The 22,236-nt window shown below is 36.7% G+C and overlaps 1 protein-coding gene across 2 annotated transcripts; it reads right to left on the bottom strand.

Moving 5' to 3' along the window:
• Nucleotides 1–44: 44 nt before the first annotated feature.
• On the bottom strand, nucleotides 45–21,823 carry atp2b1b (ATPase plasma membrane Ca2+ transporting 1b). 2 transcript variants are annotated; one of them, XM_052598090.1, is made up of 21 exons: nucleotides 21,745–21,823; nucleotides 18,299–18,715; nucleotides 12,932–13,129; nucleotides 11,821–12,078; nucleotides 10,949–11,074; nucleotides 10,583–10,819; nucleotides 10,309–10,344; nucleotides 8,887–9,033; nucleotides 8,465–8,679; nucleotides 8,130–8,372; nucleotides 7,346–7,587; nucleotides 5,998–6,235; nucleotides 5,655–5,834; nucleotides 5,493–5,580; nucleotides 5,299–5,405; nucleotides 3,637–3,828; nucleotides 3,342–3,555; nucleotides 2,849–3,060; nucleotides 2,663–2,770; nucleotides 2,387–2,575; nucleotides 45–1,456 (listed from the first exon to the last, which is right to left on the bottom strand). In XM_052598090.1, the coding sequence occupies exons 2-21, from the start codon at nucleotides 18,486–18,488 to the stop codon at nucleotides 1,121–1,123; spliced, it is 3,756 nt and encodes a 1,251-aa protein (XP_052454050.1). In that variant the 5' UTR covers nucleotides 18,489–18,715; nucleotides 21,745–21,823; the 3' UTR covers nucleotides 45–1,120. The 2 variants fall into 2 exon arrangements, with proteins under 2 accessions (XP_052454050.1, XP_052454049.1); XM_052598089.1 differs by lacking the exon at nucleotides 21,745–21,823 and adding an exon at nucleotides 19,675–19,889.
• Between the last annotated feature and the right edge of the window lie 413 nt (nucleotides 21,824–22,236).

The raw sequence follows: 22,236 nt of genomic DNA on the forward strand, positions 1-22,236 counted from the left end.
TTTGTCAAATATATACACGATAAGATTCAAATTAAAACCAATGATTAGGTTAAGCTAAATATGAATATTTTATTGTCAAAAACATACACATTACTTAAAGACTTCCAAATGTAAATTAAACCACAATAACCATTTATATTTACAAAATTATTTTTCATAAACATCTATCCCGCCACTCTCTCTCTGTCCCACTTTGTTTCCTGTCTACTCACTGTCCTATCATAACAAAGGCAAAAACGCCACAAATAATTATTAGAAAAAAAACCTACAGTGAAATAAAATGTACCCACAAATTCACTCTGTTGCTTTCCTACTTACTTTTTCTAATCTTGTATTGTTTTCTGTGTAGATTTCTGTAACATCTTATTACATTTTGTTAAAACCATTAACATTTCCCCAGAATGAATTATATCTGCAGTAAATAATAATAATACTTCTTATTACCATCACAATAATTCATAAAACAGCATCCTGACAAACTCAGGGGACTTGTGTGGTGTGTTTGTGCCCTTGTCTGTGGTTTAAAGAGGTGGATCAAATCTGATAAACAACATTTTAGCATAGCCTTCATCATTGGTTGATTTAAAAAGAAACAAAAATCTAGACAAAAATGAGCACAATGTACCACTGTAAACCAGTTAATATTTCATTCCCTTAAAACACCTTGAATGTGTCATTTTTGTGTGTGCAGTTTTACTTTTCATTAAATAATAGGCCTATAATCAATCACTTTTACGGTCCAGCCATACCCCTTTAAAAAAATGTATGCATTATATCTTTTCCCATTTAATGTACATCATCTAAGGATTCCTAGCTTTCTAAAAAATCAAAATCAAAACTGATTTAGAGGCAAATAGTGCACCTTCAAATAGTGTTTGCTCACTATTAAACAGAGCAGCAACTACATGTGAACCTTTTTCATCCAAAATAATAATTTATCCAAAACTCCCCAATATCTGTATCTATATGAACATCCAACACACCTTATATTAAAATATTTGAAGGAACAAAATATAATAAGAAAGTCTTTTCCAGTTCACTATCAGAGGCCCAGAAGCCCTGATTTCGTAACTAACGTGTCCTCAGTTATTGACGTGATCTGACGTAGAGTGGTAGCGGATTATAGACAGGTTTCCAGACTATGCAGTGGGCTTCCAGGAGTTGGAGAAAGGATAGTTTTGGATATATCTTTGTGCTGATGGAAAACCCTGTTGTCAGATGCATTGTTGTTCTGATTAGGGGATAAAACTAGAGGCAGTGGGGAAGGAGTCTTGTTTCGTTTAGTAGGTGCATCCTCCTCAGGGTCTGTGTCATCGATGAGAGGGATGGCTGGTTCTGAATCCTCAATACGGAACTCGGGGTGGCTCATGAAATTGTGAATGGAGCTGCGAGACTCTGGCGTCTCAAGGCCTTCGTAAGGAGACATGGAATCCCGGAAAGCATTAATCACACGGATCTGAAGAAAAAGCACCAAAAACAAATAGAAATCAGAGGTCAGTAGCATTCTACCATCAGGCCAGGCTCAAACTGAATATTTGGCAAACTATCCAGTGCATTATGGTTTTGCACCGTTGAGCTGGATATAATCCCAGAACATAGTCAACGTAATGAGAGTTGTTTATGTTCAGTAGACAGCATGTGAACGCTGAATGTAAACAACGCTCATTTGGTTGATTACGTTCTGGAAGATGAACAAAGGTATTACGGGTTTGGAACGACATGAGCGTGAGTAATTAATGACAGAAGTTTAATTTTTGGATGAACTAACCATTTTAAGGAACACTCCACCGTTTTTTGAAATAGGGCTTATTCACATTATTTCCTACATTTAGATAGGTGGGCAAATGCATTTTTGTGTCAGTGCATGCATTGTTTTAGTTTGACTGGGTCGGCGTTAGCTTAGCTTAGCACAATGAATGGAATCCTTTGTTGCCAGCTAGCATGGCCTGAGTAAAAGTGATCAAAAAAATTAAAAAAACCCCACCTAATTACTTCGCCTAAGCAGCAGTGCTTCGCCTGTGCTTCCCCATAATATAGTCCCAAGTCAATATCTGCCTAGGAAATCGCCTAGTGTTAATCTGGATCGCTTTTTATACTCGTTGTGAATACGCAGGCCACAAGAAGTAATTAGGTGGGTTTTTTTTTTTTTTTTTATCACTTTTACTCAGGCCATGCTAGCTGGCAACAAAGGATTCCATTCATTGTGCTAAGCTAAGCTAACGCCGACCCAGTCAAACTAAAACAATGCATGCACTGACACAAAAATGCATTTGTGTCCATCTAAATCCATCTAAATGTAGGAAATAATGTGAATAAGCCCTATTTCAAAAAACGGTGGAGTGTTCCTTTAATTAAGTCATCAAATGAAAGAAACCTCATTTAGTACCTGTGTCTGAATTCTGTTGAGACCCCTGCACCACAGAACCTGCCCCCTTCTTAGCTCCATTTCAGCGTGGTCGATTTCATCCAGGTCTTCCATCTCCTCCAGCTCATCTTCAGGGATCTCCTCCTTCTGAGTGCCATGACCTGCTGTCATCAGGAACTTCAGGCGACTTGTGGGAACGGTGGTTATCAACTGTTGGTCGGAGGTGAGGAAAACAATACATCACCCAGTGCATAGTTTCAAAAGTCGTCAGCAGTTAAAATGCTTTTCAAGGCCTACCTGCCCCCAGAGAAGAGAGCCAAATCCAAGGAAGACACACCACAGCCACTGCTCGACAGAGAGACCTACACAGCTAAAAGGCTTCCCTCCGAACTGCACGATTACAATCTAAAAAAAACAAACCATGTTGGGATTCAGAATTGTTGATAATTGACACAGGCTTATAGAGTTTACAATGTGACGTACCTGGATTACAAAGGTCCCGAATACAATGGAGCAGAAGATCATGTTATTGAAGATGCCATCAAAAACATTTCTCTCGCCGTGGATCTTTCGTGCGTTAATTTCGTTAAAGAGCTGCATCATCACAAATGTGTTAAAGACGATGGTGTAGTGCTCGGAAGGAGGGGCGTGAAGAGGAGCGTTCCTGCCACTGTCAATGTCAAAGATCTGCTCACCTATAGAAAAAATGAAATCAGAGATATATTAGATATATACCCTGAATGGATGCTCTAAACCCGTTACAATCATACAGTAATATTTCTATATCAAATTCTTAACTTTCAAACATTCAAAACTAAATAGTCTGAGTTTTTATTTTGGCAGAATATTGCTAAATCCTCTGCCCACAAAAAAAATCTAGCGCAAGTTACCTTTATCAATTCCCTCACAAACTCCCCGGTGGTTCGCAAACCACCATTTGGTAAACCCTGCTCTAGATATTTTTGGTGGTACTTACCTGCAAACAGCAGTGTGAAGATGATGGTTAGCTGATATACAGCGTGTCCAAGGATGTTCTTCATCATGGTGCGGGAAATGAGAGGCTTGTTACGGCCGTACGGTTTGCGCAACAGTAAAGCCTCAGTGGGAGGCTCCGTTGCCAGTGCTAGTGATGCAAATGTGTCCATAATTAAATTCACCCACAGCATCTGTACAGCTTTGAGGGGGGAATCCTGTTTTGGACAAAGTAAAAAGTTTAATGGAAAGAACGAGGTGGCAACGAGGACGGGAGAAAGTGGGAGCAGAAGTCTAACCTGTGTGATACAGGCTCCAGTAAACGCCACAATGACAGCCACCACATTGACTGTCAGCTGAAACTGGAGGAACTTTGAGATACTGTCATAGACGTTCCTCCCCCACATCACTGCCTTCACAATGCTGCTGAAGTTATCATCTGTCAGGATAATGTCTGATGCCTCTTTAGCCACATCTGTACCAGCAATGCCCTAAAAAGACAGATCAAGACATGTCACTGTCAAATTTAATTAATTTTCATTTTCCATGCTTGTTCATGCTTATTTTGGAATAATACAGGATATATGCAATATAATTTAATTTTAAGTGATTAAAAACATTGTGTTGAGACACTCTTCAAGTATTAGACTGTAAATTTCAAAATTCACAACTTTTTATACTGTTTTACTCTAGTAAAAGTTACCATATTTTTCAGACTATAAGTTGCACCTGAGTATAAGTCGCATCAGTACAAAAATACGTCATGATGAGGAAAAAAACATATAAGTCGCATTTATTTAGAACCATGAACCAAGAGAAAACATTACCGTCTACAGCCGAGAGAGTAATGTTTTCTATTGGTTCATTTCTCTTAGTTCATTTCTCTCGGTTCATGTCAAATTAATTTTGATAAATAAGTTGCACCTGACTATAAGTCGCAGGACCAGCCAAACTATGAAAAAAAGTACAACTTACAGTCCGGAAAATACGATAGTAACACCCAAATGTCATTCCAAACCAGTAAGACCTTTCTTTATCTTTCTGACCCTGCATAGACAGCAATGCAACTGACACGCTCAAGGCCCAGAAAGGTAGTAAGGACATTGTTAAAACAGTCCATGTGATATCAGTGGTTCAATTGTAATTCTGTCAGGACCTCTATCATCAAAATAGTAGTCACTTAGAATACAGTTTGGTTTGGCTGTATGGTTCTGTTCTGGGCAAAAACTCCCTGCCCATCCATGCAGCCATGAATGAGCATTACCCCCAAGGGTAAACAGAACAAAGCAGATATCATTAATGTACTTAATGAAATTTAAGTGTAACACATTATCCAAGATAAAAGGAGTCAACATGGAATATCAGAAAGCCAAGTCCTGACTGTGGCAAAAGGAGGAGTTGGGGATGGAGAAGGGTAATTTGCTCCTGAGCAAGCAAAAACGCTGAATGAAAATACTTCATCTGTGCTTAGAAAACAAAAATAACTACCTTGTTTAACAATTTTTTTTTTCTGTGTCAGTCTTCGATGCACCATGCATCATGGTGGTACCCTCATGAACGCGTGATAAAGACTTTTTGACTCTTTGCGCAAAAGAAGTATTCTCGTCAAAAATATCTTAATTTGTGTTTCGAAGATGAACAAAGATCTTACGGGTTTGGAACGACATGAGGGTGTGTAATTAATGACAGAATTATCATTTTTGGGTGAACTATTACTTCAAACTACAGTTCATTACAAATCCCCTGAAATCACTTTGCTTTTAACCCTCACATCGTCATTTTCATTCCTGTCAAAAATGAAATATGCCACTACCCTGACCAAGACTAAATTTTCTACTTGGATTGAAACACAGCTAGATTTTTTTTTCTTTAATTTGTTCAGTATTCATTTGCATTTGTTATGTCTATTATAGTGATGTGCTAGTAAATATTTACAGTTCAATAAAAATAAAAAAACCTACCATTGCAAATCCAACGTCAGCTTTTTTTAGCGCGGGACCGTCGTTGGTTCCGTCTCCAGTGACAGCAACTACTTGTCTCTGTTCTAAGATGGTGCTATCAATTATACCTTAAAGAGACAGCAAACCATTTTATTCGCAGTCGGACTGCAAGATTCACCACAACTTTAACAACAGTCCTGTTTAAAACACATTACCTTTGACCAACGTATGCTTATCAGTTGGAGAAGATCTCGCAAGTACACGCAGTTTGGGCCAGATCTTGTCCAGGCGCTCTTGCTCAATCTGAAAATATGATGAGGTCTTAGTATCAACATTTCATGCTAATAAAAACAGATTTTTTTTTTTGACCCCCTCACCTCTCCAAGTTCATTGCGTATCCGTCTGTTGAACTCTTTGCCTTCAATGCACAGGAAGTCATCACCCATATGTAGAATTCCGCACTTGGTTGCAATAGCTCGAGCGGTGTTAATGTTATCCCCTGTGACCATGCGCACAGTGATGCCTGCTCGCTGGCACTTCTTAATAGCATCGGGGACCTGTGGCGATTATACCACCCGGGGTTAGGTGTCAACAAACACATGCTGACTTACAGTAATGAGCACCTCAGCATGTCTTTGCTTTGTTTTCACTGCCAAATGCATATGTTCCATGTAAAGTGGAAGGAATAGTAGGGTTATTAATAGTCAAGTGAGCAGTTACCTCTGGTCGAACAGGATCCTCAATGCCCACCACACAAATGCAAGTAAGTCCAGTTAATATATCTGCCTCATTATCCCAATCAGGCTCTCCATCTGAAACAGGGAAGTCCCTATATGCAAGGCAGATGGTCCTTAAACCCTCAGAGGCCATGGGCTCAATCACCTCTTTCACAATGTCATCCCGATCAATGGGCCTGAAGACTTTGGCTTCACCATTGGCTGAAAGGACTTTACAGCACCTGGGGAGATATTAATTATTATTGATCTATTATAACTTTTTGGAAATTTAACAATACAAGTATGTAGTCTCACTTCATATATAAACTTGGAATCATGCATATTTCACATCAGGTTCAAGTTTTCATGTCAATTTGTTGCGTTGACCAACAGAAAGGAGCTTGGTTTGAAAGTGACTTCTGTTTGAATGGTGCTTCATGCATCCCTATCATTACTGAGAGTGGACAAATGACTTCTTTGTCAGCAAAGTTTTGCTAAGGTAACAGCATCTTTAGTGTTTTCAAAGTTTTAAAAGGGTCATCGGATGCCCATTTTCCACAAGTTGATATGATTCTTTACTGCCGGGTGTGTGTTCACGGTGTGTGTGTGTGTTCACAGCTGTGTGTGTGCACTTTGGATGGGTCACCATACTTGGCTCTACGTCACGTCACTTTGTCACTTTAGGGTCTTAATAAAAAGTCTGTAACATAGTTTGGTAAAAAAAAAAATTCCCTCTCTTCAGAGCTGCTCTCTGAGGGACTGTTTACTTTAGCGGCATATTATATCAATTATTCCTCAATAATTAAACTTGTAAAAGTGTATTTTCTGAGACAATGATGTCATCACCCCACGTTTCGCCCCTAGTCAAACAATGCTACGTCACATAACAGCAACAAAAACATGAACAAACACTGAATGATTGTCTTTTTATTATCTAACATTAAAACAGATTAATAAATGTAATGTTCCATGTTCGTTTGTATACCACACGCTAGGTTTATGTGCATAGTCCATGTCGTCTTCTCCATTTTCAGTGTATCTCTGTGGCAGAATTAAAGTGCCACATGCTGGTCTGGCATGTATACTACATCATTTTGTGTTAGTTTTGTGGTTTCGTGTAGACGTAGGTATTTCTTGAGATGAGAAAAAAAAAAGATTGGATAGGGAAAGCTCTGGCTTCGTGTGGACGTGGCCTAAAATGACTCAACCTGAACTATAAAGATGTCTGACCAATGAAATGATTTATTGAGTAAGAACATCCCTCACCATAATAATACCACCTGTAACATAATCTAGCAAATAGCAAATCACCTGAAGATCATTATCATCTGAAATATTAAATGTGCACTTACTTCTTCAGAAGGATTTCTGATGCTCCTTTGCTGAACATACGGTAACTTCCATCTGGATTTTTAAGGACTGTGCTCATGGATTTCCTCACTGAGTTGAAGGTGTATACTTTGTACAGTTTTTCCTCAGGATATTCATTGCGAATGGCTTGGTAATCTTTTCGTAAATCAGTGGTAAACCCTAGCAAGGCACATTCAGTTTTGTTTCCAACTTGACGGGGCAGACCGCCCTCTTTCTCAGCAGGCTAGACGAAAAAAAGGCATTTATGAAAATCATAAAAACCAAGTCTAGTCTTACAAAAAAGAGAGCAAAAATCACATAAATAACTAAACAAGTTTTAAAGCAGCGTGGCCCAAAAGTATAAAATCACATTGATTTCTTTAACTAAATAATATCTAATAAAAAATAAATAAATAAATAAATATCCTAATAAATACATTTGAAATAAAGGCAGGTTATAACATAAATAGAATAACTCAAATATAGCATTATATACTAAATTATTTTTTAAAATATGATATATGACACCGTATTATATTTAATTTGTTATACTAATTTGTGACCTGACATATTTTACAGAAACGTATGGGGTTCATGAAGCTCGTTTTGATGCTATTAAATTGAAATGAGGACAAAATAATTCATATTAATTCTTCACTCAAATTTCTATTCTGATAATATCATTTGTCATTTAACAAATATGCAATTTAGAAGCAATTTCTCTTGTGGTAACAGTTTTTGGACCCTGTGGATATTTTAAAGTACATGCAAAATGTAGTTTCTTACCAATATTTTTGAAGTATATGCACTGTTGACACTAATGCCTGTGATAAGGAGATTCATGATGTTGGCAGGAATCAAATCTGGTTCTGGAACCTTCTTGTAGTGTCTTTCTCCAATAAACACTTGAACCACAGTCATTCTGTTCATGGTTAGGGTGCCTGTTTTATCAGAGCAAATTGCAGTGGCATTTCCCATCGTCTCGCAAGCGTCCAGATGTCTCACCAGGTTGTTGTCGTTCATCATTTTCTACAGAGAATGACATTGATGATTTTCCTATAGTGGTAAGATTTGTATGTATAAGTTTGTCATGAGACCTCTGCAAAAAAGAGACCACATACTTTCACAGAATAGGCCAATGAGATGGTGACAGCGAGTGGTAAACCCTCTGGCACGGCAACAACCAGCACAGTGACGCCGATGATGAAGAACTTGACAAAGAACTGGATGTAGATAGGAGTGCAGTCTTTAATCCAGGGAAGCCCCTGGATCCAGAAAGTGTCCACCAAAAAGAGTACCACAAGAATGAGAACTGTGATGGCTGACATGAAGAGACCTGAGGGAAAAAAACACACACAACTTAAAATCTTCCCTTTGCGTTATTGTACAAGGAAAAACATATGAATCAGCTCTGTACACTGTATATATATATATATATATATATATATATATATATATATATATATATATATTATATATATATATATATATATATATATATTTATTTATTTATTTATTTATTTTTATTTTTTTATTTTTTTACCTGCTTTTCCGATTTGTACAGCAAGTTTGGTGAGCTTCCCTTGAAGTACTGATTTCTCTTTCTTTGGAAGCTTGTTTTTTTTAGGCTCTTCTTCTGTCTCATCGTCACTGTTAAGGGGCTCCATCTCCACTCTACCTCCATCCTTCTCTGAATGAGAGTAAAGTTAAAATAAAAAAAAATCTAATTTAAATGTACTTATAACTGGTTTTATAAATGTTGCACTGTACAATGGCTGTGCATGTATCAAACTATAAAAATAACAATATAACTTCATAATGTAACTATTGCATGTTCATTTTATAAAGTGCAATAATAAGTTTTCAACATTGATAATAATGCTTTCTGAGTCATGGACACTGAAGACTACAGTAATGGCTGCTGAATATTCAGCTTTCCATCATGAAAATAAATACTCTTTAAATACAGTAAAATATATATTTTTAAATTGTAATAATATTTCACATTATTAGTGGTCTTACTGTATTTTTTATCTAATAAATGCTGACTTTGTGAACATAATAGACTTTCGAAAACATTAGTCCTACTGACCCCAAATGTTTGAACGGTAGTGTAAAGCATTCCGATGTTCATTTGGCCAAAATGAGTTTGAATTCTGCTTGCAACACTTCTGACAGCCCAATATTTACAGTATGTGCCTGTATGTGTTCGTATGTGGACAAGAGGAAAAAGCAGAGCAGTAAGGCCAAAAGCCCTAATCTAAAGTAGATTAAGAGGACAGTAAGCATATGTTCACAGGACATTCTCACAACTTAAACACTCAATACATAAGGAAAGAAAGGCACACAATGCGTGTCAAAAGAGCAACTACTGATCGAACTATGTCACTGACTGCTATTTCCTGTGATGTTCCTGCAGTGGTCCTCAACCAGTTTTGACAAATGTCCAAAGTAACAAAAATAGCCCTTGAATCAAACATTGAAATTTGTTAATAAAAAACTCTATAGACCCATCAGTGTACAAAATTTACATAGGCTGAACAGGAAAAAATTTGGTTTCAGAATGTCCCCTTGAATTTAGATGGTTTCTAAAAATAAAAAAACAGACCACGAACACAAACCCATATTTAAAGCAGTCTGGTTCATATTTTGTCATATCTTGCATAGCTTTGTTTGTTTTCTGATAATGAAAGCATGTCATCTACCTAATTTAATTAGATTTATACAAGTGACAGATGTATTAGCACCAAAACACTGTATTGGTCCAATTTTGTTGTAGGATATAGATATAGGAGGCAATGCCTAATTATATAGTTTGCTGCATTTTATTATTTGTTATTAGCATTGTTTTTGCCCGTCAGAACAGACCTGTGACCCATTTTTACATCACAACCCACCAGTTGAGAACCACCGATCTAAAGGAAATGCTATGACATACAGTTACAGCATATGTGCTAATACAAACCTTTCTGTTTATCTGTTGCATCTGGCTTTTTGGCTGCTGAAAATTGAGATGGATTAATCAGATATTTGTGACATGATGTGACTCTTACGGCATGCTATTCATGTAGGTTTAAAGTGATGCTTCTAGTCCCTGGTTAAAGCATTTCAAATAGTTTGGCTATTTAATAATAATACAATTTTGAGGAGAAAACCTAAACTTGGTTAGAAAAGAAACGGATACTTTGGTTATTATTTGGGAAATGCCTTTCAGAAAGACAACTTATTAAGGAACATACTTTTCTTTTTTTCTCTTTTCTCTTTCTTCTTCCGCTCTTTTTCTTTCTTTTGCTCTTCTTTCTCCCGCTTTTTCTCCTCCTTCTCCCTCTTTTTCCTCTCCCTCTCTTCTTTTTTCTCCTCATCGTCATCATCATCATCATCTCCACCTCCGAGGAGAGTGAAGATGATTCCCGTCTGAGAGTTCACCCCCACTGCTGTAACCAGCATTTTTCCGGAGCCCTCCATCACATGCGTGCCTGAGTAAACAGGACAAAAATGGACATGTGACCAGGTGTTGTATGTAAGTGCTGCAATTGTAAAACTGCATCAGTCTTGACATTTTTGGTTGTTACCGTTATTGTTAGTGAAAAAAATCTGAGCAAAACCTGAAAGAAGCATAGGGTCCTTGTCCGCAGTTTTTTTGACATGGTCTGACTCTCCAGTGAGGGAGCTCTCATCAATTTTTAGATCGTTGCTTTGGATTAGTACACCATCAGCAGGAAGGAGGTCACCTGCAAGAACAAAGCAAAGGACAGATGGTGTCGTCTGAGACACAACAGACAGATGTTTGCATCGCAAGCCAAAAGATAGGTTTTTAATCAAGCACGGCAAATGCTTAAAAAAAAACAAGAAGAAACACACATACTAATGAAAAAAAAAACTATTTTTATATGCTTTAACATTATTTATTAAAAGAATAGCTAAGCCAAAAAATATAATTTTGTCATTCACTCACTCTGAGGTCTTTCCAAACCTGTATGCTGTATTTTCCCATAATTCTTTTCTTCACACAGCACTTTTCCATAAAAAAACTGTTAATTCAATGGCTGTCAAACTCCAAAATGGAAAAAAATTAATAAAAAAGCAAGTTAAAAGAGTAGTTGATTTCATAACTTGCCTTGAATCTTTAATCTCACAGAATTTCTGGTTGCATTTACAACAAACGGTTGTAAAAAGATGTAAATAAAAAGATTGAGTCAATCTTTCTACTTTAAAATGCTATGTTTAATTGAATGTGTTACTTGCTTTCTTTGTAATTATTTTGAAAACTGAAAATTCTAAAAGTTAAAAATGTACAAATTTTTTGTCCTTTTCTGAAGCTTGACTGATAAGGTCATCATAAACTCAATGGCAAAATCTACATAACAGTTACTTCAACATTTCAATTTAAGAGCGTAAAGCAATATGTAAACATTTTTCTTAATTGTATAATTTTTTAAAAACAGTCAATCTTAAGGGAGAAGGGAAATCTTTTTACCATATTTTACTTGTGCAATGTCCCCGACCACGATCTCGGCCACAGGAATCTGAATGACTTGACCAGCTCGGAGCACAGTGAATTTCTGCTCTTGTTCGATGCGGTTCTGCAGTCCACGGAATTGCTTTTCTTTGCTCCAGTCATTAAAAGCTGTGACAAGAACCACGCAGATGACAGACAAGAGGATGGCAGCACCCTCAATCCAGCCCGCCTCTGCCTCACCCTCGTCCTCAACTCCTCCAGCCGCCCTACCACAGTCTGCACCAATGAGAAAGTCACAGTAAAAATAGCTACTATAGCAGCTTGTGTGTATAAGTCTTATATTATACATAAGATTATATGTACACTATTGTTTAAAAGTTTGGGGTCAGTAAGATTCTTTTAAACTTTCCATTCAACAAAGAATTCTGGAAAAACACAGTTTTCACCAAAACATTAAGCAGCAGAACTGTTGTCAATATTGCTACTAATAAGAAATGTTTTGGGGCAGCAAATCAGTATACAAGAATGATTTATGAATGATCATGTGACTGAAGACTAGAATAATGATGCTGAAAATTCAGCTTTAACATCACATGAATAAATTATATACAAGAAAAGTTTTTAAATGGTAATGATATTTTACAGAAGTATTGCTTTTAGTGTATTTTTCAAATCAAATAAATGCAGCCTTAGTGAGCATGAGACTTTCTTCAAAAACATAAAAAAACTTAACCAAAAACATTCATACATATGAGTACACATATAATAAAATATTAATAGGTTATTTGAGGTACATTATAAGCAGGGTATATGTTTAGGAAGGAAGTGAAGGACTGTGCAATTGCAAACACAAAATAACATGATTTGCAGGGGTTTACTTCTAAATGCACAGCAGCGCTCAGGTAAAATATATATATATATATATATATATATATATATATATATATATATATATATATATATATATATATTTTTTAAACAGAGGCCCTGGGTGAGTTGAATACATAACAGCACTACATCACCTTCAGGACATGTTACAATTTCAAATTCATTGTTATTCAACAGCACCACTGAGTAAAAGAAAAAAACATATTATTCATAGTGAGCTTAAAATCCCAATGATACTTACATTCTCTCTCAGCATTAGGAGGTTTATAGAAGGAAAGGCCTAAGGATATTATGGCTGCGACTTCCAAAATAATTAGAGTCACATCCTGCAATGCTTCCCACACTAGCTGAAGGAATGTTTTTGACTTTTTAGGAGGTATAAAATTCTTTCCAAATTCTTCTTTTCTTCTTGCAATGTCATCAGAATGACCACTTAACCCTAAACAGAGAGAAAGAGCAGAATAAACATTTAAATATTTGGTGTAGAAACAATTTTCACTCAGATATTGCTAGCAAATTTCACAAACAGCAACTCATTGAACATAGATCCAATAATCAATTTTATTTACTGTTTTATTTATTAATAAAAAAAATAGTTTATTGCATTAAGATTACATAAAATTTTAGGGTATGAAGAGCTCGCAGAAAAGGGGTGGCAGGATCATATTTGTGGTCTTTTTTAAGAAATTTGACTGCTGCATTTTGGACCAATTTTAAATGAGCTACTTGGGACTTTGAGATGCCACAATACAAGGCATAGAAATGGACACACCATACCTTCTCAGAATCTAACCTAAGGGAAGCATGTAGAGGGAGAAAAGCAGAGGTGCTAGGATAGATCCCTGGGGAAGTCCAAAATGGAGATGAGCAGCAGAGGAGCTAAAGTTGACAATTTTGACTGAAAAATATTGATTCGTTAAATAGGATTTAAACTGATTCAAGATTGAGCCTTTTAGCCCCACAAAAAATTCTAATCTAGACAGGAGCAGCTGATGATCTATAGTGTCAAAGGCAGCACTCAGGTCTAAGAGAATTAAAATCTCGAAGTCACCTGAATCAGTAGCTACTAAGATATTGTTTAACACTCAGAGTAGAGCTGACTCAGTGCTATGGAAAGGCTTGAAGCCAGACTGAAAGAAATCTGAGATGTGGTTAGTACTTAGAAAAGATTGTAGTTGACACAAAACAATCTTTTCCAGTGCCTTAGAGATAAAAGGGACCACAGAAATTGGACAGTAGTTGTTTAAAACAGACATGTCTATGGAAGGCTTCTTGAGAAAAGGAGTAACTGAGGCCAATTTCAAGCATGCAGGAACCGAACGAATTAATAAGCATTTGTTTAATAGGCAAAGTAAAGTGGGGCCAACAGACTCAGTTAACAATTTAAAATACTGGGGATGAATTAAATCTTGACGACAGAATGAAGTTTTGAGGGAGTTAATAATTTCTGTGCTTAGACTTATGTGAATACTGAAGACTATCATTTTTCCATTCTCGCACTGCTTTCCTGCACGCCTGTCTTAAAGAACTAATTTCGGGAGTTAACCACCTTTCAGATTTAGGTTTTGGTTTTAAAACTTTGAGAGGAGCAGTCTCATTTAAAGTGTCCATCCATACATTATTTAGCATTTCAAGATGTTGGTCAACATTCAGATCAGAAAGTGAAGTGTCCAATGACAATTGTGAGCTCAGTTCATCAAATAGCACGTTAAAATCCAGGTGGAACCGAGAGGAATAAGACCAAGACAGCTTAACAACACCACATGGAGAAGGTAGATTTAGCAGTGACAAAGAGAATAAAATAGGCTTGTGGTCAGAGATAACTACATCAGAAAGCTCAAGCTCAGAGACAGAAAGCCTATAAGTGAGCACTAGATCCAAAGTGTGTCCTTGTAGATGAGTGGGCTCATTTATCCACTGTGTAAGGTTAAAAGATTCAATAAACTCCTTTGAAAGGGAGTTGGATGGGTAACAAACATGAACATTAAAGGGGGGGGGGGCTAAACATGGACAAAGTTTAAGTTGTACGTTTGAAGAAGTATTTCTGTTATAAAAATACTCCTTCCGGTTTGCCACAAGTTTCGGAAAGTTTTTTTCAAGTATGGCTCTGTGTGAAATTAGATGGAGTGGAATTTCCTTATATGGGTCCTAGGGCACGTCTGCCGGAAGAGCGCGCGCTCCCGTTTAGGCATTCACTGATCAGAGCGAGAGTGTCGCGAAATGTCACAAAAGAAGTGTGTTTTTGGTTGCGAGGGCAAGACAACCCTGCACAGATTACCAAAAAAAAAAAACAGCATTAAGGGACCAGTGGATGGAGTTTATTTTTACAGAGCATCAACGGATTTGTGCAAGTGTTTTTGTTTGTTCCCTGCATTTCGAAGATGCTTGTTTTACAAACAAGGCCCAGTTTGACGACGGATTTGCGTATCGTTTATTTCTTAAGGATGATGCAATCCCAACGAAAAAGGGCCACGATCGTGTGTTGGAACCGCAGGCGGTGAGTAAAACTGCTTCAAATATCTCTGCCTTCTTGTTAGTGCGTCCGCCTCCCATCGGAGACCCGGGTTCGAGCCCCGCTCGGAGCGAGTCGTTGCTGCTGCTGCTCTCGTTCAGTTTCAGCCTCGGGATCTGATTCTGGAACATAAATATACGCTGAATCTGACTGTAAGCCATGGTTTGCTTTGTCCTCACGGTGTCACAGCTTCCAAGCGCTCTCAACGCAAAAACTTACTGGTGCTCGTGATTCTTTAGCTCCGCCTACACGTCAAGCCTCCAGCTGCTCGTGTTTTCGGGGAAAAATCGGTACAGACTATCTTTCTCTTGTGAATATAATAAAACTAAAGACTTTTTGGAGTTATGAAGGATGCAGTTCTACTCTATAGGTACTCAAGATTAACAGGATATTGAGTGAAAACGAGCATTTCACCCCTCCTTTAAAGTCACCGACTAATGAATGTTGGTCGACATTGGTCTTCTGATGGGATTATTATTAATGACAATGTTTGAATTACACATAATTTGTTACATTTACATAGCGATTTATTGGGTACTCAACATATGACTTTTAGATAATCTATACATCCTTATGCCATATCTCTGATATGTACTGAGTTTGCAATTTAAAAACACGTTTTGAAATAGTACAGAGAAAACATACTGATGACTTAACGTGTCCTAAAAATTACAGATGGATCAAGTGAAAAAGGTCAACTTGTTCTAGCTATATTTTAAAACGCTTGAGAAATTGAATTGGATTTGGAGATGGTTTTTACTTTGCTTAGTTTTTAATTTTAAATATAATGGATTCCAAAAAATACCAAGATTTCCACTCCCCACACAAGCAAGAGCACAGCCTTAACACTAACACAGTGTAATCCCTCTCTTCCTTTCCTTGCTCAATTACAAAACGCTAGTTCTCTGCCCCCTCAAAGGTTAACCCACAGTTGGCAAGGGCAAAAATGAATGTAAACCCCATGCAGCAGAGCAGCGGCCAGTGAGATTAGAGTGAAGCGGAGCAATAAAGAGCCTGCCTTGGTTTAAGGTGAATGGGATTACATGATGTAAATTGATCTGGTCCCACCTGTCACAACTACAACTGTCTGTTATGGCTCTACACATAGCTAAAAATGCCAGTACAGAGCAGTAAGCCAATGCATATCAAACTGGAAAATATAGACAGATGACAAGGTAAATAGGACAAAAAAAAAACAATAATCAAGGTCAGATTTTAACAAGAGATAGGACTCTTTCATAACAGATGGATTGTGTATTTCTAATACACATAAAAATCTTAAATGAAAGAATCACAAGAGGAGAGTGTAAACATATTTCGCTGGAATTATCAAGGGAAACATAAGCTGATCATGGTGTTAGACAAATGATTGGAGTTCAGCTCGCTGAGATAATATGAAGACCGATTGGTCTAAACTAGAAGCACAGAAGAAAATTAATAAAACGGTGAAATGAGCAAAAAGAGGAACTGTAAAATCCAAAAGGACGTGATAGAAAAGAAAAAGAAAGTGAAGTGACATTCAGCCAAGTATGGTGACCCATACTCAGAATTCGTGCTCTGCATTTAACCCATCCGAAATGCACACACACAGAGCAGTGAACACACACACACACACACTGTGAGCACACACCCGGAGCAGCACACATGGTGATGGCCACTTTGTTAACAAATAAGTGACAAGAAAGGTAATAATGTCCGGCGGTTAAACTTTTGTCAGCTGACTGACACATAATAACTGTAATTTAGTTAGAAAAGATGCACTGTAATTAACCTTTTAAAAGACTGGTCATGTTATTCATTGTAGCTTTTATTCATAACCAAGGCACTTGGAATGGTTTAGAAAAACATATAAAACAGAAATAATATCTAAAATTATTAGGGCTGTCCATAGTTTAAAATAACATTAACATTTCATAATAAAAGGTCCCATTAGTTAATGTTAGTTAACATATTAATGCTTTGATTTTAATGATGCATTAGTTAAAATACTCTTTGACTAAGATTAATCAGTGCTTTAGAAATATTTTTCATTAACTATTGTCACAAAATGGAACCTATTTAAAAGTGATATTAATGAAAATGCAAAATGACATACTGTAAAACACGAGTTAGACTTCAGTTAATTATATTTGCTTGATGGAAATCCCTCATAATGTGGTCAAAAATAGACATGCTGTTAGATTAGCAACTGACTGCATTAAGTGGCACAACTTTCTCTCTTAAAAGACATGACCTTTCAACTGGATTATGCAGTCAAACTATGTACCTCATTATTTGCTCCATTATTGCTCCACTGTCAAAGGGAAATTCTGAAAGAGTGTTTTAATGCTAAAATATAGTCCTTGATGAACGCTAAAGTGCTAATGGCTACAGGAAAAAGCATATGGAAAAAGATGCCTGAAACGTCTAATTGCTAATTAGTTATTTAGCTCACGCATTTATCTGAAGCGATTACGCTACACTTGTTACAGAGACAGTCTTCCAGGAAGAGCCTGAGGTTAAGTGCTTGCTCAAGGCTGAAATGGTGAGAGGTCATGGATCAACCCCAGTGAAGTTTGAACATAAAACCTTTGCTCAGCTCAGATTTATAACCACCAGGCTAAACCAGTCTCAGCATCAATAAACCATTTGGTTAAATATAAGACATGAGGTTTAGCAAAACTGAAAGTGATCAAAGTGTTTTATCTAGGAACACATATGTATGTAGATAGATTGGAACCATCTTGGTAACCGGCAAAATATATATTTTTTTAATTATTAGTATCATTTAATATTGGATATTTAATAGTGTATGCTTATTTCCTCTATTTTACATTTAGATTACCTTTATTGTCATCTGAAGCTCACCTATAGTTACTGTTATACACTGTTAAATGTTATCTTAAGCAAAGTCTCAACATGAATATACATTTTTAAACTGTATATTATAATGTCGTGGTGCCTAAATTCACATGTTAGTGTTTTATTTTTAATTAATTTTAATTTAAAATTGACCATTTATTGGTTCTAACTTTTGGTCCACTTTTACTAAGTTTGGTGATTATAAATGTATTTTAATGCATAAACATTAACATTGGTAGCAAAGGAATTATTTACCATCTATTGGTGAGGATTTTAACCTGGAACAGAGTCCCTGAACATCTCCATAGCACTCTTGAATCCTCTGTAATCCATCTGTCCCTCTGAGTTCCATGAGTGACCGAAGTTCTTTGAGTGTGCAGCCAAAATCTCCATCATGATTGCCGTCTGCCTTATACTTCGACCCACGGAATGAGTTTTTGGCCATAGTCCCGCTGAAGTGCACCGAAAAGTGGAGGAGAAGTGGCTTCCCCTGAGGTAAGCAGTGACAATATCCAGACTTGATTCCTCAGGGATGCAAAAAGCAACTCTTCAGATGACACACCAGATGTAATTCAAATGCCATTTCCATTTGATTTCCCGATATATCTTCTCTCATCTTGAGTTGACTGGAGTCACAGAAGGTCAAATCTTCAGGTTTGCACCAAGTTACATCTAAAACAAAACAAAAGCAAGTTCATTACATGCTCTATCATTCCCACGTCAGCTTATATGACCATTTAGCACATGAAGCCACATGAAATGTGATTATTCGTGTACTGTCACAACTGCCAGATCAAGGGATACCACTGTCAATCAACAAAGGAAGTCACTTCAAATCATATAGCACTGTTAAAGATGATGTTGACAGGTATGCAAAGTGACAGTTGGCTTTTGTAATGGCCCTTAAGCGGAAAGATCCGTTACGTCTGCTTAAAGAACAGAATGCTAAAATTAGTTCTGTTACATAAAACCGGCATCTCGTCAAGAAGAGTGACCTGCCAAAGACAATAGAAATGACTCAAAAGATGTGTTCAAAAAACAGAGTAGGGAATAAGGTTTCAGAGGGTATTTAAAAAAAAGCTTAATTAAATGGAAATATTTTTATATTAGTATTATTTATATATTTTATAGTATATATGCTATCATTTACATTTTTTTTTTTTTTAATATTACTATTAGATTTTTTTTTTTTTTAGTTTTAGTTTATTTCTAGAATTATAGTGCTTCTTAAAATTTACTTCAGTAAAGGCAGCATTTCTAATGGTAATTTAGTTTAAGTTTTATATTTACCATGGATTGAACAAATGAATAAACAATTTTCACTACAATCAGCAATGAAATCTATTATTTTTATAATTGTAAATTATATTGCGATTCAAAGGCAGTGACATCAAAGCCCTCTCAAAGGTCATGGACAACAACATATTTTAAGACACTAAATCTACTCCTAATGTTTGCTCACAAAAGTTTTACCTTTACCTTTTTATCTGCATCCCAGTTACAGAATAAAACATCTGAATTGCCAAACAAATGACTGAAATAATGACTTTACGGAAGCACTAAACTAAAACACACCATGATAGTTGACCTACCTCTATTCATTATCAGAAAACAGATAGAAAAGTACTTACAGATTTGTTTTACATGTCCTTTCCTGCAACAACGAGACAAATTCAGCCCCTCGACCAGCACAGTCAGGAGGTGCTGCTTTCAGAGCATAAGTGACTCGCCGTCACGTACAATTACTCCAAACAACACAAAGTCTGTACTACAAAGCGTCAACACAAAATTTCTCCTTTAATGCATAAAGTTATTTGACCTTCAGTGGACGGTCTTGAGAAGCACAGTTTCCATTAGAGGAAATGGCTTGTTGAATGATTATCTCAGGAAAGCTTCTTGCTTAATCTAATTAGTCAATCTGTGGCAGTAGTGAGACACACAGCCACTGCTGCTGTAGGGAAGAGTATGTGCTGTTGAACACAGACAAACATATTTACTCATTCCTAGACAGTACCCTCAGTTTATTTAGACTTCTGAGGGAACTAAGTGCAGCCGGATCACGCCTGAGGCACAAGAGTTACTCTTCTGTATACAAAAAGCTTTTATTTGGTACATTTATTTGAATCACTTGAAATAGACTCGTACCAGTAAAAGATATATTTTATTAAAGTATGGCAAGAATACTAATACCACTATTAGATGTTTTATGTAAACAATCATTTATGTGAGGAACAAAGATGATCTTCTGATAAAATATATCTACAAAGAGCACCTTTGTGCCACACTAAATGCTCTCAGAAATAAACTGAACACGGAAAGAATTTGTGAACGTTTCTGTGACACGAATGCTGAAAATCTATATTTACTCATGCTGTGAATGAGGAGTGTGAGTCATTGTGATGCTGCATGATGCTCTGGAAGTCAGATGTGGAAACTTACTGTCTAAATAAGGCAAATAAGTGAGAAATGCTAATGAATGAGCATTCGGATGGAATAATTTGCTATTTTAGAGGACAAGATAAATATAGGCTCTCTATATATCTCTATATCAGGTCATTCAGGGCTATATAAAAAACAAACATCACATAACACCTTTGCAAAATAGGCTATATATTTCATTTTAACAAATAAATAACTTAAACTTATTTTCACATAGGCTTAGCTCTATCATCAGCTAAGCTTTACAAAGTGACCATCTTAAACTTCATCTCAAACATTTAAATCAAAATACTGATGTTTTTTTTCTGAGAAATATGTGTAATGTGTAAACCTATAATAAGATAAGTAATGATGTACATTTAGTCGACACAAGGAAAGCGCTTAAAAGGCGAACTGTTGCTATGGTTACCAACTTCAGCAACTTCTGCTATTATTAGCATCTTTGACTAGCTTGTAATTAAACCTCGTGGTTATCTAAACAAAAACGTGTTTATAATTATTACAGCATGTGTTATGACCCCATCAACTTCTTTTTTGACTGACTCCACATAATTCGCACCCTGACTGGCCACAATGCTGCTATAATGCCATTTTACTGGTCTATTTTATCAGCATAAATGATAAACATTACAGAAATCGAAACGAATCGAACTCCAAAAAGCCCACTGTCCACCAAAGCATAAAGCATGTTACAGGGCAGTTAAGAAGTCATTGTGGCATCGATGCAAAATCCTCTTGGCGACACAAATAGCATTGCGTGCAGTAATGGGTCCATATGAGCTCTGCGTTGCAAGGGCATAAAATACACATTACGATACCAAGAAAGAAGAAGAAGAAGAAAAAAAACTCTCAAGTGATTAGAATACATTCAACTGACGCACTTATTCTGAAATGTAATACTCTACAGAGAATCATCTGCAAATATTTTTTCTAGTGCATAATGTCTGGGTAAATAGTAGCCTAATGAATTTGCATTAAGAATAAAAAAAAAAGTGTGTCAGAAGGTATAAAGCAGAACACTTAGGACTATATAAGCAAGAAATAAAAAAAGACATGCAGAAAAACTAGTCTTAATCACGCGATACTAACATAGAATTAATAGAATAACAGCATGTTTCCGCTACTAAACCTAACAATTTCGATCTGTATTGACTTGCCTTTTGATTTAAAACTAACGTGGTCCATATTGTAAGATCTGAAACAACACTTTTCGCCTATATAGTGTATAATAACACATTTCCTTTGCATACATGTGTACTCACTTTGAACCGGTGCGCGTCAGTTCCACTTGGCATCAGTAGTCTCGCGCCGTGGATCTACAACTCGATCCGTAACGACCCGCCCACCGCGCGCTGTGGGCTGTCTACGTCAGAGGCGCGGCTCGGAATTTAACTCAGACTCCAATTGGCCAGTGCTTATCCTAGGTACAGGTGTCATCCCTTGTTGAAACAGCTGTCATCACCAGCAACCCGCAAAGATACTTCAGTGTGATGGACAAGCAGGCCAGGCTAAACTTGATGTAATATTATTAGCAACAAGAGGAGGGCCACGGTAGAGATTTACAAATTATTATCTTTAGAAGGCTTTATCTCTACAATCCATCACATCAAACATAAGACTGAATGAAGATAAGATTACAAAATCAACTATAGATTCATGATAGAAGCTATTGCACACACACACACACACACACACATAAAGTTATATACAGGGTCCTGTGCTTTGAGGGCCCCTGCAAACAGCACAGATTTGTA

The sequence above is a fragment of the Carassius gibelio genome, chromosome B25 (assembly GCF_023724105.1).
Source record: "Carassius gibelio isolate Cgi1373 ecotype wild population from Czech Republic chromosome B25, carGib1.2-hapl.c, whole genome shotgun sequence".
Taxonomy (NCBI): Eukaryota; Metazoa; Chordata; class Actinopteri; order Cypriniformes; family Cyprinidae; genus Carassius; species Carassius gibelio.

What these genes read in the sequence shown, in the direction of transcription:
- atp2b1b (XM_052598090.1), bottom strand. Translation starts at nt 18,488, where the DNA reads ATGGCCAAAAACTCATTCCGTGGGTCGAAGTATAAGGCAGACGGCAAT. An exon ending in AAAATCCTCACCAATAGATG is followed by an intron (nt 13,130 to 18,298) that starts GTAAATAATTCC and finishes CTCTCTGTTTAG; the next exon opens with GGTTAAGTGGTCATTCTGAT. An exon ending in TCAACAGAATTCAGACACAG is followed by an intron (nt 1,457 to 2,386) that starts GTACTAAATGAG and finishes CTTTTTCTTCAG; the next exon opens with ATCCGTGTGATTAATGCTTT.